The 12,149-nt window shown below is 36.8% G+C and overlaps 1 protein-coding gene across 2 annotated transcripts in view; it reads left to right on the top strand.

Moving 5' to 3' along the window:
• The first annotated feature begins 3,603 nt into the window (after window positions 1-3,603).
• LOC127426354 (DNA topoisomerase 1-like) overlaps window positions 3,604-12,149 on the top strand; it is a 29,852-nt gene continuing 21,306 nt past the window's right edge. The window contains exons 1-5 of one of the 2 annotated variants that reach the window (XM_051673110.1): window positions 3,604-3,723; window positions 4,118-4,142; window positions 9,781-9,877; window positions 10,146-10,266; window positions 10,443-10,489. In XM_051673110.1, coding sequence (XP_051529070.1) covers window positions 3,691-3,723; window positions 4,118-4,142; window positions 9,781-9,877; window positions 10,146-10,266; window positions 10,443-10,489 — 323 coding nt within the window. In that variant the 5' untranslated portion in view covers window positions 3,604-3,690. Of the gene's footprint in view, window positions 3,724-4,117; window positions 4,143-7,032; window positions 7,085-9,780; window positions 9,878-10,145; window positions 10,267-10,442; window positions 10,490-12,149 lie in introns of those variants that run through there. The other variant, XM_051673111.1, reaches the window with a different exon arrangement.

Below are 12,149 nucleotides of genomic sequence, written 5' to 3'. Positions count from 1 at the left end.
TTTGAACTAATTTAATTAGTCTTATTGATACGTGTATTGAAAAACATTTATCGTTAAATTCAATTAATGACACAGGTTGGAGTGCACAAATCTGAAATTATTAAACATGTAACAGAATTATACGAATTAGACAAATAATTATCTTACCCATAGTTAATATTATGTCATGTTTCAGGCAGATTTGAAGTCTAATTTTACTTGCACTCTCTGGGTCATTTTTGAGCCCACTACCTATGAGCAGTAAACATTTGGCTTCTACATGTGCGGTGCAATGACTAGGAACAACAAGTAGGACTATAGTGACCTCAGATGGAAATGTCAGAGCATTCACTGTCTAATAACCATGTTTTCAAAGGGTTGATTACGTTTAAAAAACTTGAGGTCCTATTCTCTTTTGTAGAGAAAGGTTATTTTCAATATATATATATATATATATATATATACACACACACACACACACACACACACATATATATATATATATATATATATATATATATATATATATATATATATATATATAATTCTTCTTATTTTTTATATATAAAAACAGTATATATCAAAATATTATTATAGACCGATCTTATTAATAAACTAATTCTTTAGGTAAAACATAAGCCTACCAAACATTTGGGAAAAAAGTTACAGCCCACCTACCTGTTTCTTTACCTAAACTCTGAATGCTATCATATTTAGGTTAAACATTGTTCTGCCAGTTGCTAAAGACACAAAGATCATATATAACACAGCCGCGAAATGCTAATTTCCGCCTTTGTATCCTACAACCCCAATTCTGAAAAAGTTGGGAGAGATGAAAAATGCTAATAAAAACAAAAATAAGTGATTTGTCAATTATATTCACCCTTTGCTATTTTGAAAGCACTACAACTAAACATTATATGATGTTTTACCCTGTGAATTTCATTTTTCTTATTTATTTTTTTTATGTACAGTAATTTCAAATCAGATGATTGCAACATGCTCCAAAAAAGTTGGGACAGTCAAGTGTTTACCACTGTGAAACATCACCATTTCTTCTAATAACACTTATTTAGCATTTGGACACTTATGTAGATCTTTAGCTGCACAATTGTACGAGGTCTTCGTTGCCGTATTGTGCGCTTCATAATGCACCACAGATTCTCAATTAGAGATGGTCAGGACTGCAGGCAGGCCAATCTAGCACCCACACTCTCTGCTTATTCGGCCAGTATGTGGTTTGAAGTTGTCCTGCTGAAAATTCTGGGATGTCCCTGGAAAAGACGGTGCTGGATGGCAGTAAATGTTGCTCCAAAATTTGTACATCTCTGTCTGCATTCATGATGTGCTCACAGATGTGCAAGTTACCCATGCCATGGGCACTGACACACCCCTGGCCCATACAGACACTGGCTTTTGGACCTGACGTTAATAATAGCTTGGATGGTCCTTTTCCTCTTTGGCCTGGAGAACACAATGGCTGTGTTTTTCAAAAAGTATTTGAAATGTGGACTCATCGGTCCAAAAAACATGGTTCCACTGTTCTACTTTCCATTTAAGATGAGACCGCGACCAGAGAAGTCGGCAGCACTTATGGACAGTGCTGATGTATGGCTTCTGCTTTGCATAGTAAAGACTTAACTTTCATCTGTGGATGCAGTGGGGGGTGGTGTTGACTAACAAAGGTTTACTAAAGTAATCCCAAGCCCATGTTCATGATATCCATTACAGATGAATGATGTTTTTTAAGACAGTGACGTCTGATGGATCAGAGATCACGCGCATTCAGAAGTGGTTTTCGTCTTGCCCTTTCCGCAACAAGATTTGACCATATTCCTTGAATCTTTTAACTATATTGTGCACTGTGGAGGGTGAAATGCCCAAAATCCTTACAATTTGTTTGTGGGGAACATTGTTCTCAAAGTGCTGGATTATTTGCTGAAGCATCTGTTGGCAAATTGACAAATCTCGAATAATCCTTGCTCTTGAAGGACTAGGCTGTTTTTGGAGGCTCCTTATACAGTATACAGTATTATGACACAACTGCCTCACCTGTTTTCTGTACATTTAAAAAAAAAAAAACTATAAAATTCACAAGGTAACACAACATATAATGTGTAGTTGTAGTGCTTTCAATATTGCAAAGTGTGAATATAATTTACAAATTACTAATTTTTGTTTCTATTAGCATTTTTCATTCTGTCCCATCTTTTTCGGAATTGGGGTTGTACATCTCTCATCTGCACAAAAATAGGCCAACTGCTGGTGCAAGACTAAATGTGAGCATTGGCTAAACAAGGCAAAATACTAATCAACCATTACACACTTCATTTATTTCATTCTAGAGCATAAAATATTTCTAAATGATCAGAAAATAATTGCCTTTAGAAATGGCCATTGCCATATGTAATGGTCCCATTCAATCTAAAGAGCTTTTTACTAGTGTTTTATGAATCAAGCAGGCCTATAACATTAAAACCTTTATATATTGAGCTTACTGATATAACTCATTTTAATTGATTAAGTGATTTTACTTAGTCGGTGAAGAGGTAGAGGAATAATAATGGTGCGCTCAGTAAATTTTTGGTTTATGTCGTCATGGACTAGTCTGACACTTAGGGACGTGGATGCATCATCATTTAAACGCAATAGTTTTCAGTTAGCGATGCCATTGTAGAATTTTACTATTCACAATCAGCCATGATTTATTAAATAATTGAGCAAAAGAGGGGCCTGGGTAGCTCAGCAAGTATTGACGCTGACTACCACACCTGGAGTCGCGAGTTCGAATCCAGGGTGTGCTGAGTGACTCCAGCCAGCTCTCCTAAGCAACCAAATTATCCCGGTTGCTAGTGAGGGTAGAGTCACATGGGGTAACCTCCTTGAGGTCGCGTTTAGTGGTTCTCACTCTCAGTGGGGTACGTGGTAAGTTGTGCGTGGATCGCGGAGAATAGCATGAGCCTCCACAATGAGCGAAAGTGTTAAATAACAGGGCGGTTACAGAGATTATGCGAGTAGTATTATTCAGCTGGTCATGTGATTCTAACCTGGCCACCTCAATGACGGGACCCTCTCTATGCGGAATAAAACAGTTTTAATAAGATCCGACCCAAGTCGTCATCTCGTGTGAGTGGTCATGAGTCCATAAAAATGTTTTTCAAAATACTATTTATTCCTTTAGGAGTAAACATTTGTATTATTATTATTATTATTATTATTATTATTATTATTATTAAGAAAAATTGCTGAGTGTACCTTTAAAAGTATATTTGATGACCTGTGAACTGAAAAGTGACTGTGAGAACTCTATAAACATTGTTTTCTTGAACTGACCACTTAGATAAACTGAAAAAAGTGAATGCTGTTCTGCATTATATGCAACCGAGTGAGGCATTCTTGATTATTCTCATTCTCACTTTGATATTTATCTTTATTACTTACGTTTACCTGGTACCACGTGGCTATAACGCCATAGTAAGTGCGTAGTGACAGTGTGGAGCGGATCTGTGCGGGCACGCTGTATGGGAGGAGCCAGATGCCGGAATAACGCCTTTTTTATCCTTTTAAACGAGTCTGACATGCGCAGTTCTTGAAATTTCGGGCTTGGTCTGTTACACAACTGTTTTTTCTTCATTCTGCCCACAGCTCCTCGCCGGCATTTTAGTTTGACAGGCTCTTAACTGTGTTATTTAAAAAATAAGAATCATAGAAATGAGTGGGGGCCATTCCCACAACGATTCCCAGGTAAAGTGTGTGTGATTTAATGCAGTCAATTATTTATTTTCTTTCTTGATGGTTTGTAGTCAGTAGCTCGGCTGTTTAAATTCCATCCGCAGCGGCAGTTCTTCCTCAGCGTGCTAACAGACACAAGAAGTCGGATTTGAATGTACTAATTATACATTTTTTGGTCCGTTTTGTACTGTACAACGTTTGTAACATAAACATTACCTAACGAATGTTTTATCAAGCGAATAAAAACTTTATACAGTCCTTTGCATCGGTGGTATTTAAACGCAATTTTATGAACAGGCTTGTTAGCTCGAGCGCTAACGCTCTGACTAACATCAAGTTGAAAGTTAGCAGCATTTTGACATGGCACGATTTCACATTAACTTATACACCACTATTTGTTCCGCAGATCGACTCGGGATCCAGATATAATGGTGAGTGGGACTTGTCAAATCAAAACACTATCATAACATAACATTTTACGGGTTTGATCTCTAACCTGATCGCTCAGCAGCTTGCCTGACGACCAGTTAGTTCTAAGGACAGAAATGGCGTCCCAGAGACTAAGTCCCCTCTCGCTCTCTGACAAGCGCCTATTGTTCACATTGAGCCCTTTAAAATCATACTTATTTAGCATTTTTGTCAACGGGAAAGCCTGATCTTGATAGAGAGAGAGATTATTTGCCTAATCATGTCGCTTGATTGTTTTTTGGAGGCGGAAAAATATCGAAAAAGGCTTGTGAAATTGAGGTTTTGGGGGTTGAGGACTTAGTCTCTGCGCCATTTTCTTTTTCTCTGAGTGTAGTGCACATCGGCGTGATTATGGAGGCGAAGAATTGAGAAACGCGTGTGACCTGTTTTGAATCATGCACGAAAATAAACGCACAACCTTAAACACATGTTTATTTTATGGTATTTATTATTATTATTATTTTTATGCACCTTTACTCATTAAAGCTCTAGATGTAATTATGGAGACATCTAGTCTCTATTAAAACTCGTTTCTTATGTAAAGAGGTCTAATTTGAATCACAAAAGCAATATTTAAACAAGAATTGGTGGAAATTTAAAATTGGTCACTGCTGGGGATTTCACTGAATTTGAAGTCCTCACGATTATACACAAGTGTCAATGTGTGGGATCAATTTAACAATGTAGAAAAATGCAGTGTCAGTCAGGGGTATTGCTGAAGTCACAGCTTTTATTATAGTTTGACTTTTTGCCTATTTATTTTTTCCTCTCTTCCAACAGATCTCGATGAATAGTGAGGACTAATTGTTTTTCCCGTATCTATACGATTTCAAACTTTGGCATGTCACAGCAACCAATCCCACAGCACCTAAGCACTTTGACACCCTAAATATATATATATATATATATATATATATATATATATATATATATATATATATATATATATATATAAGCATATTCATTCTTAAAAGTTATTCAATGGGTATAAATGTAAACTTTTTGGATTGACTTTTCTGTGATGCACAAACTGCACAAGAGAGTCAAGTTTTTGCACTAAGGATCTGTAGCCTATGACTGTGCTGATTAAGAAGCTCCCTACTAGCACCTCACATGAGGTAACATCTTGTATTATATACTTGGATAACTTCACATTCCACTAAACGTCCAAGTTCTTGTTGCCATAAATCTTATATGTAGATTTTTACCCATGCTTTACTACGTTTGCATGCAAAATAGCCTACATACCACAAAAAAATTGAATATCACCGGGATCATATTAATAAAAATGTACAGTGAAACCCATCAAAATAAAATATCTATTTATATAGCCAAAGCTAGATATATAGATCAAAGTATGTAGCCTATTAATCTTTTTAAAAGTTTGCTAAAATTATGAGATCATTCTAGTGTACTTAAAGGAATATTTCGGTTAAGCTCAATAGACAGCATTTGTGGCAGTGTTGATTACCACAAAAATTAAATTAGTCGCTTCCCTTTTTTCTTCTTCTTTTTTTAAAATAAAAATAAAGCAAAAAATCTGGGCTGCACTTACAATCCGTAAACGTTAAAATACTCACCGTTTCTAAAGTAAAGCCACAAGATGTAAACAATATGTGTTGACATGATTTTAGTGTGATAAAATATCTTACTATCCTTTTATGTGTAAAGTTATAACCAATTTTTCAACCCCGTAAACACTAAAAGAATCCTAAAAACTATGATTTAAACAACTTTACCAGTCAAATAATACACAAGCTTTAACAGAAGAATTAATGCAATTGCTTTTATAAAATTAAACCCTCCAAAATTGGCCCCATTCACTTCAATTATAAGTGCTTCACTTGTAACATCGATATTTGCATTTTGTAAAGAAAAGGAGTGACAAGTCGAAATAAATGTTTGTGGTGATCAAAATTATACTACAAATATTTTGTCGCTTGAGCTTAATTGTATTGAACCCAGAATATTCCTTTAAGCCATTGTTGATGGTATATGACTAGGACATGTATGACAACCTCAAACTCAAGTTGTGTCCAAAATGACGTACTATACACTTACAGAATACACTACACTTAGCCTTGTAGTGTATGAATTTTCAAAGTGAAGTATTGTCCCAAATGGAACACTTAACGTTTTTTTCACTACACTGAAGCATTCGCCGTTTAGCAGCTAATTGAAGTGATGTTTCTAAAGCATGTGATTGGTTGCCACTCAGTTCAACACTTACATCTAAAATAATGAACATTCACACTGCGTGAGGTGATGGTAACTCATGCAGTGTTCTCTGAAGTTTCGCTTGTTGCCACATTCTCCATTATTTACAATTGTTTTGTCAGACCAGCTTTACAGCCAGGTAACTCCGCCCCAACCGCTGCATATAGCAAGAATGCATGAGGTATTCCACACTCCGTTTTGACTGTTGAAGAAGTACATCATTTAGGGACTCTTAGTAAACTTCTTTTTGTTGCATTTTCAGTGTAAACATACAACTCTACTTGAACTACAAAATGGCGTAGAATAGTGCAGAAGTGACGCCGATCCAACAAGATGGGTTGCCGCTATCTGTGTTGGTTTGACCAATAGAACCCTTAACAGTTCTCACTCCATGCAAAGATCTCCATGTGAAATCTAATTGTCTATATATTACATTTTGAGCCTATTTTAGTATATTAAGCACTATTTGTTTATTTTGTATGGTTACAATTCATCATAGTATGTGCTTTTAGGGTCTGTTTCAGCTATACAATAACTAATTTCTGTGCATCTTCCTCTTTGTTTTATGAAACTTGCATATAACCTTCCTGCTGACATTGAACTTGTCCACTAGAGGGTACAGTTCACAAATAAGTTCTCCCACAGCCCCAGATGCGCATGTGTTTTGCTGAAGGGCAAAATGAACATGGTGAATACAGGCACTATATTGACTTTTTAAAGAGTAATTGCTTTTCTGTTTGTTTAATTGTGTAATTTATATGATCCATTTTATTTTGTCAGGCAACTTCATGTTAAACATTTGTGATATATTGATGAAAACATGCATAAACAGGTGGGACAAATAAGAATATCCATCCCCTACATGCTTAAACTGAGGAGTGTGCATCGGTAGACAAAGGTTTGTTGCATTAAAAGTGATCGTTCACCCAAAAATCGGTTTGGGTGAGAAACAGATCAATATTTAAGTCCTTTTCACTATAATTGTTTACTTCCAGTTTCTCTCTGATGCACGTCCATGAGGGGAATCTATTCACACTGCCCTCACGTGAGCACACTGGCATGTTCAAATGAAAGCAAAACCAATGAAGCTTGTGAACAGCGTTCTCTTGTAAACCAATCGAGCTGCACTTCCGGTTGTATCGCATCAGTTCTCACGTGAACATGCCAGTGCGCTTGCGTCACGCGAGAGGTAGTGTCAACAGTCGGTCGTGTCTAGAATGGATCCCTCTCTCGTCAACTTCTCACGCATGCGCATTCTGTTGAGATGCTTTCGCCTGTGCTTTTTTGCTCGCATCTCAGCGTATTAATAATGGAAAGCATTAGAAACTTCAATAATATAACATTATTATTATTATTATCATTATAGAGTGACTATTTGCACTAGGTGTAAATACCTGCCACATAGTGTGGCTATTTGCACTGAAATAGTCTGGTGGAAACAAAGAAATTAAAGACAAACTGCTTCTTGAGTATCACAGCAATGGCTCAGTGTGAGAAGACAGTGTGAATGTGCTTTTTCTATGCGGATGACCTGGGTTCTAATCCTCCTTTTGGACCAGTTTTCCCCATCCTGTTTCCTGTCTCCACTCTTAATATTTTTCTTTAATACTACTTATAAATAAAATGATGCTGTTTAAAGGTGTTTATCTCTTTTAGAACTGGAAAATGTTCCTTTTCCAGTCAAATCGCAAAACAAAAAAATGCAAACAAATGTGTCCCCACTCAAGATTTACGTCCGCTAAAGTGCGGATGCAATCTTTGGTCATTAAAATAAAGTTGCATCTGAGTGGATTAGTACCCGGGACTGCTTATACAAGAAGCAAACATGTTATCGCTTGACCACCCAGTCAGACTCTCAACAAGTGAGCTGATTGATATACTTCTCCAGTGAACAACAATATCTCATGACCAAAAGTAGCAGAAGTATAGCTAAACTTGTTGAATTTATTATGTGAAATATTTATTTTAGAGCTTGAATTTATCATGAAAACTGACTGTTCATCAAAACAGACTATTTAAAATAATCTTTTACGAGCGCTCCTCGTTGCTGTGCAACTTTAACGCCGTGTAAGAATCTCGCGAGATTGACGAGAGAGGGATCCCTTCTAGCCATGACCAACCGAGTCCCCTCATGTATGTGCATCGGAGAGCAGATGGAAGTAAACTATTATAGTGAAAAGGATTTAAATATTGATCAGTTTCTCACCCAAAGCGATCGTTTTGCTTTAGAAGACACTGGAGTCATTTGGATTACTTTTACTACGATTGTCTGTGCTTTTTGGAGCTTTAAAGTGCCTATCAGCATCCACTTGCATTGTATGGACCTACAGAGCTGAGATATTCTTCTAAAAATCTCCATCAAGTTTGTGTTAAAGAGAAGAAAGTCATAAATATCTAGATTAGCATCTGGGTGAGGAAATGAGGAAAGACTTTTAATTTTTGGGTGAACTATCCCTTTAATGCATTCATTCCCGATAAAGGATTAGGTTTCATGTCCTTACTAAGAACCCCTGTCCCTCTTAATGCTTGAGTGCATTCTAATGTAACGTGAGGTTGGTTGTTTCTCATTGGTCTTAAAGGATGACATTTTGGGTTTGTATGGATTCCAGAAGCCTCTTGTACATTTCCCGCCCATTCTTTTGATCCTTGTTACAGAATGGAAGATCATTTGCTTTGGACCTATTATAAAGCTCCTCCATCTCTCTCATTGTTTGCTACAGTGTCAGTGTGACATGTCTGCCCCACTTTTAACCATAACCAACCTACAAATGTCCTAAAGCAGTTGCTGCCTCCAAGTAAACTGGCACAGCTGAACCATGCAAAGAATGGGTCCTCTATAAACACTATACATAGCTGAGGGAGAGTAAGAACTGGAAACTTCACCTTGAGACCTGTGCCAAAGTGCCAAAATCTACAAGGTGTGACTAATGTGTCCGCAGTAGGTCAGACAAGGACACGCGAAAATGTGTCATGCTGTACTTACTTCAAACCAGTTGTCTGTAAATGGTCTTCAGTGTTTGGCAGGCTCATGCAGGTTGGTCTGAAATGGGTTTTTGCAAGCAGAGTGAGCCGCCACGGTGAACTAATCTTCCATTCAGTTTGAACTGATCATAATACCTTTGTTTAGTTGGTATTATTTGTTGGATGACAGTTGAATACCTTTAGAAATAAACACTTGGCTAGATTATGGATCACGGCAATACATTTTTATTTCAATGTGGTAGTTTGCTTTTATTCTCTTTCATACCTCCAGATACCCTTTTCAAAGGTATTTTGCTATGCTTTTAAATCTGGCTTTCCTGTTCCAGGGACGTACTGTTGTTCCCAGGTGTTCTTTGGTTTTTTTAATGCTCTAAATAAAACATTTAATTTCTTTGTTGGCAGATTCTCACAAACATAAAGATAAATACAAGGACAAAGAGCACAAACATAAGGACCACAAAAAAGACAAAGAACGTGAGAAATCAAAGCACAGCAACAGGTATGACAAAATTGTAATTATATTTTGGGCCTCTGTCATCACTTTATCTTCGTACAGTTGATATATTGCCAGTTTATGGTCCAGTTTACTCTTTATGGGGTGTTTTTGATAAGCAGGGCGTGGCATTCAGTGATCATACCACAGGAAGGAATGTTGGCTTTACAGTAACTTCCTTTGTAAACACTATAATTTCTTTGGAGCTGATTTTGTTGATGAGCTGTGCCATTGTGGCAATTAGATCACGGTATGTTTTAATGCTTTTTGGCAGTAACCACAGGGATTTCTCGGAGAAGAAGCACCGAGATAAAGATAAAGAGAGACTGAAGCTCAAAGATGGATCCTCAGACAAGCAGAAGGACAAATACAAAGAGAAGAAGAAGGAGGAAAGGGTGGGCAGATTTCTCTGTTACTTTTCACATTGCAGCAGTTTTATCTGAGCTAAACCCTCTGGCTTTGGAGGAGTTGTAAATAGTCTTTTGTGATTCACACAACGTTGAGTGCTGTTATTGACCTTTTTTTTTTTTTTCTTTTTTTCCTTCCTTTTTTTCATTTCCTTCTACAACAGTATTTAGATGGCAAGCCCAAAAAAGAAAAAGAAAATGGATTTGCAAGGTGAGTGGGAGCTCAAAATATGACGGGTGATGTAGGATATGATCATTTTGTTTTTTCATTGAAGTGTAGCTTTGATCAGTATACATTATGAATTATTTTTTATTTTTTTATTTTATTTTTTTGTTGAAAAACAATCTCACCATTTTTTTTTCTGTGTATGTGCAATGAGATACAGCACTTTGCTGCACTCACACACAGGCTTTTGGGGCAAATAAACTTTTTATGCCCCATTCTTCAATAACAGCTTCTTTGCAACACCTGCATTACATTTGCGACAGGTTCACAAAACAATTCACACTCGAAATTTCAAGAAACACTGAGTAGGTGTTGTTGTTTCGGGTTTCTGATGTCAAATTCGGAACAAGCCATTCTTGCAGCTTAGTTTTAATAAATGGTCTTTTTGGACGGGTAATTTCTGGGTCACATTATGTTTTCATTGTACAATTTCCTTTCAAAAGATCAAGGATGACTAGGCCCCATTTAAACCGCACATTAACATGCGTTTTCACGATCGGATCACTATCCGATAGCACTTGACCACATGAATTTACAGGTGTAAATGCACCCAAGATGCAATGTGATCAGATCACTGAAACTGAAATCACACTAAGGTGGTCAGGGATGGATTCTGGCCACATTAAACAGGGCCTGAAATTCGACACAGGGTTGCTGGTATTGTGCACAGTTTTAATAATTCCTGCAAGTTCCACCTTTATAATGCGAGGAATTCCCATACACTTTTATTCACTTTAACATGTAGCTGACAATTAGTAAACCAGTCCATTCAAATGAACAAATACATTTTGTCTTTGAATTCAACTGTAATTCCAGCGTGAGGAAAAAAATAACTCTGCGTGAGGAAATCTGCTCTACTGTGCGTGTCTCTCTCGTGCAGCTTACTTATTGAACGCTTGGCTTGAGTCTAGTGTGAGCGTACAGTGAGGAAGCACATATTTACTGAACTTAAGATGTTACAGATCTGTAAACCTGCATAAACTTGTTAATACGGCATGCAAATGGCTTTATACCGCGTCTTCGTAAGCAAGCAATGCGAGAAAACTATCTCTGCCGTTTATCACCAACGAAGCTGTCTACATTACAAGCACGCAACATTGGAGCAATCTAGTTTTGCCCCCTTTCACATTGTGGTGCTCCCTCATATTACAGCACCATTGACAAGAAGAGCAGAAATGGCAAAAATTCTATGTTTAATGCTACTAAAACTACTCTTCAGGATGAAGAGAAACGCTTAAACACCCGTTACATCTCTAATCTCCATCTCTAGAGCTCCATCTGACATTAACAGGTATTTTTTTCTGCAATGAGAATCAGTTTTAATAAGTATGTATTATACATAATAGTAATATTCTATTAATAAAATACATATATTAAGACTAAACTGAAATTTTTAATGTAACTGGTGAAAATTTCCTTGAACTTTTAAAGGGATAGTTCACACATCACTCACTTTCATGTTGTTGGAAACCTGCATGACTTTCTTGAGTGGAACTCAATAGGAGATAATATGGAAAATTTTAGTTTCAGTCACCATTCAGTTTCATTCAATAATAAAAAAAAAAAATGCGTGTGAATGGTGACTGAGAGTAACATTTTCCCTAACATCTTTTGGGTTCCTCGGAAGAGAAAAATTCATACAGGC

The sequence above is a fragment of the Myxocyprinus asiaticus genome, chromosome 35 (genome assembly GCF_019703515.2).
Source record: "Myxocyprinus asiaticus isolate MX2 ecotype Aquarium Trade chromosome 35, UBuf_Myxa_2, whole genome shotgun sequence".
Taxonomy (NCBI): domain Eukaryota; kingdom Metazoa; phylum Chordata; class Actinopteri; order Cypriniformes; family Catostomidae; genus Myxocyprinus; species Myxocyprinus asiaticus.
Note: the sequence above shows the minus strand (reverse complement) of the source record. Positions and strands in the feature narration are given on the sequence as shown.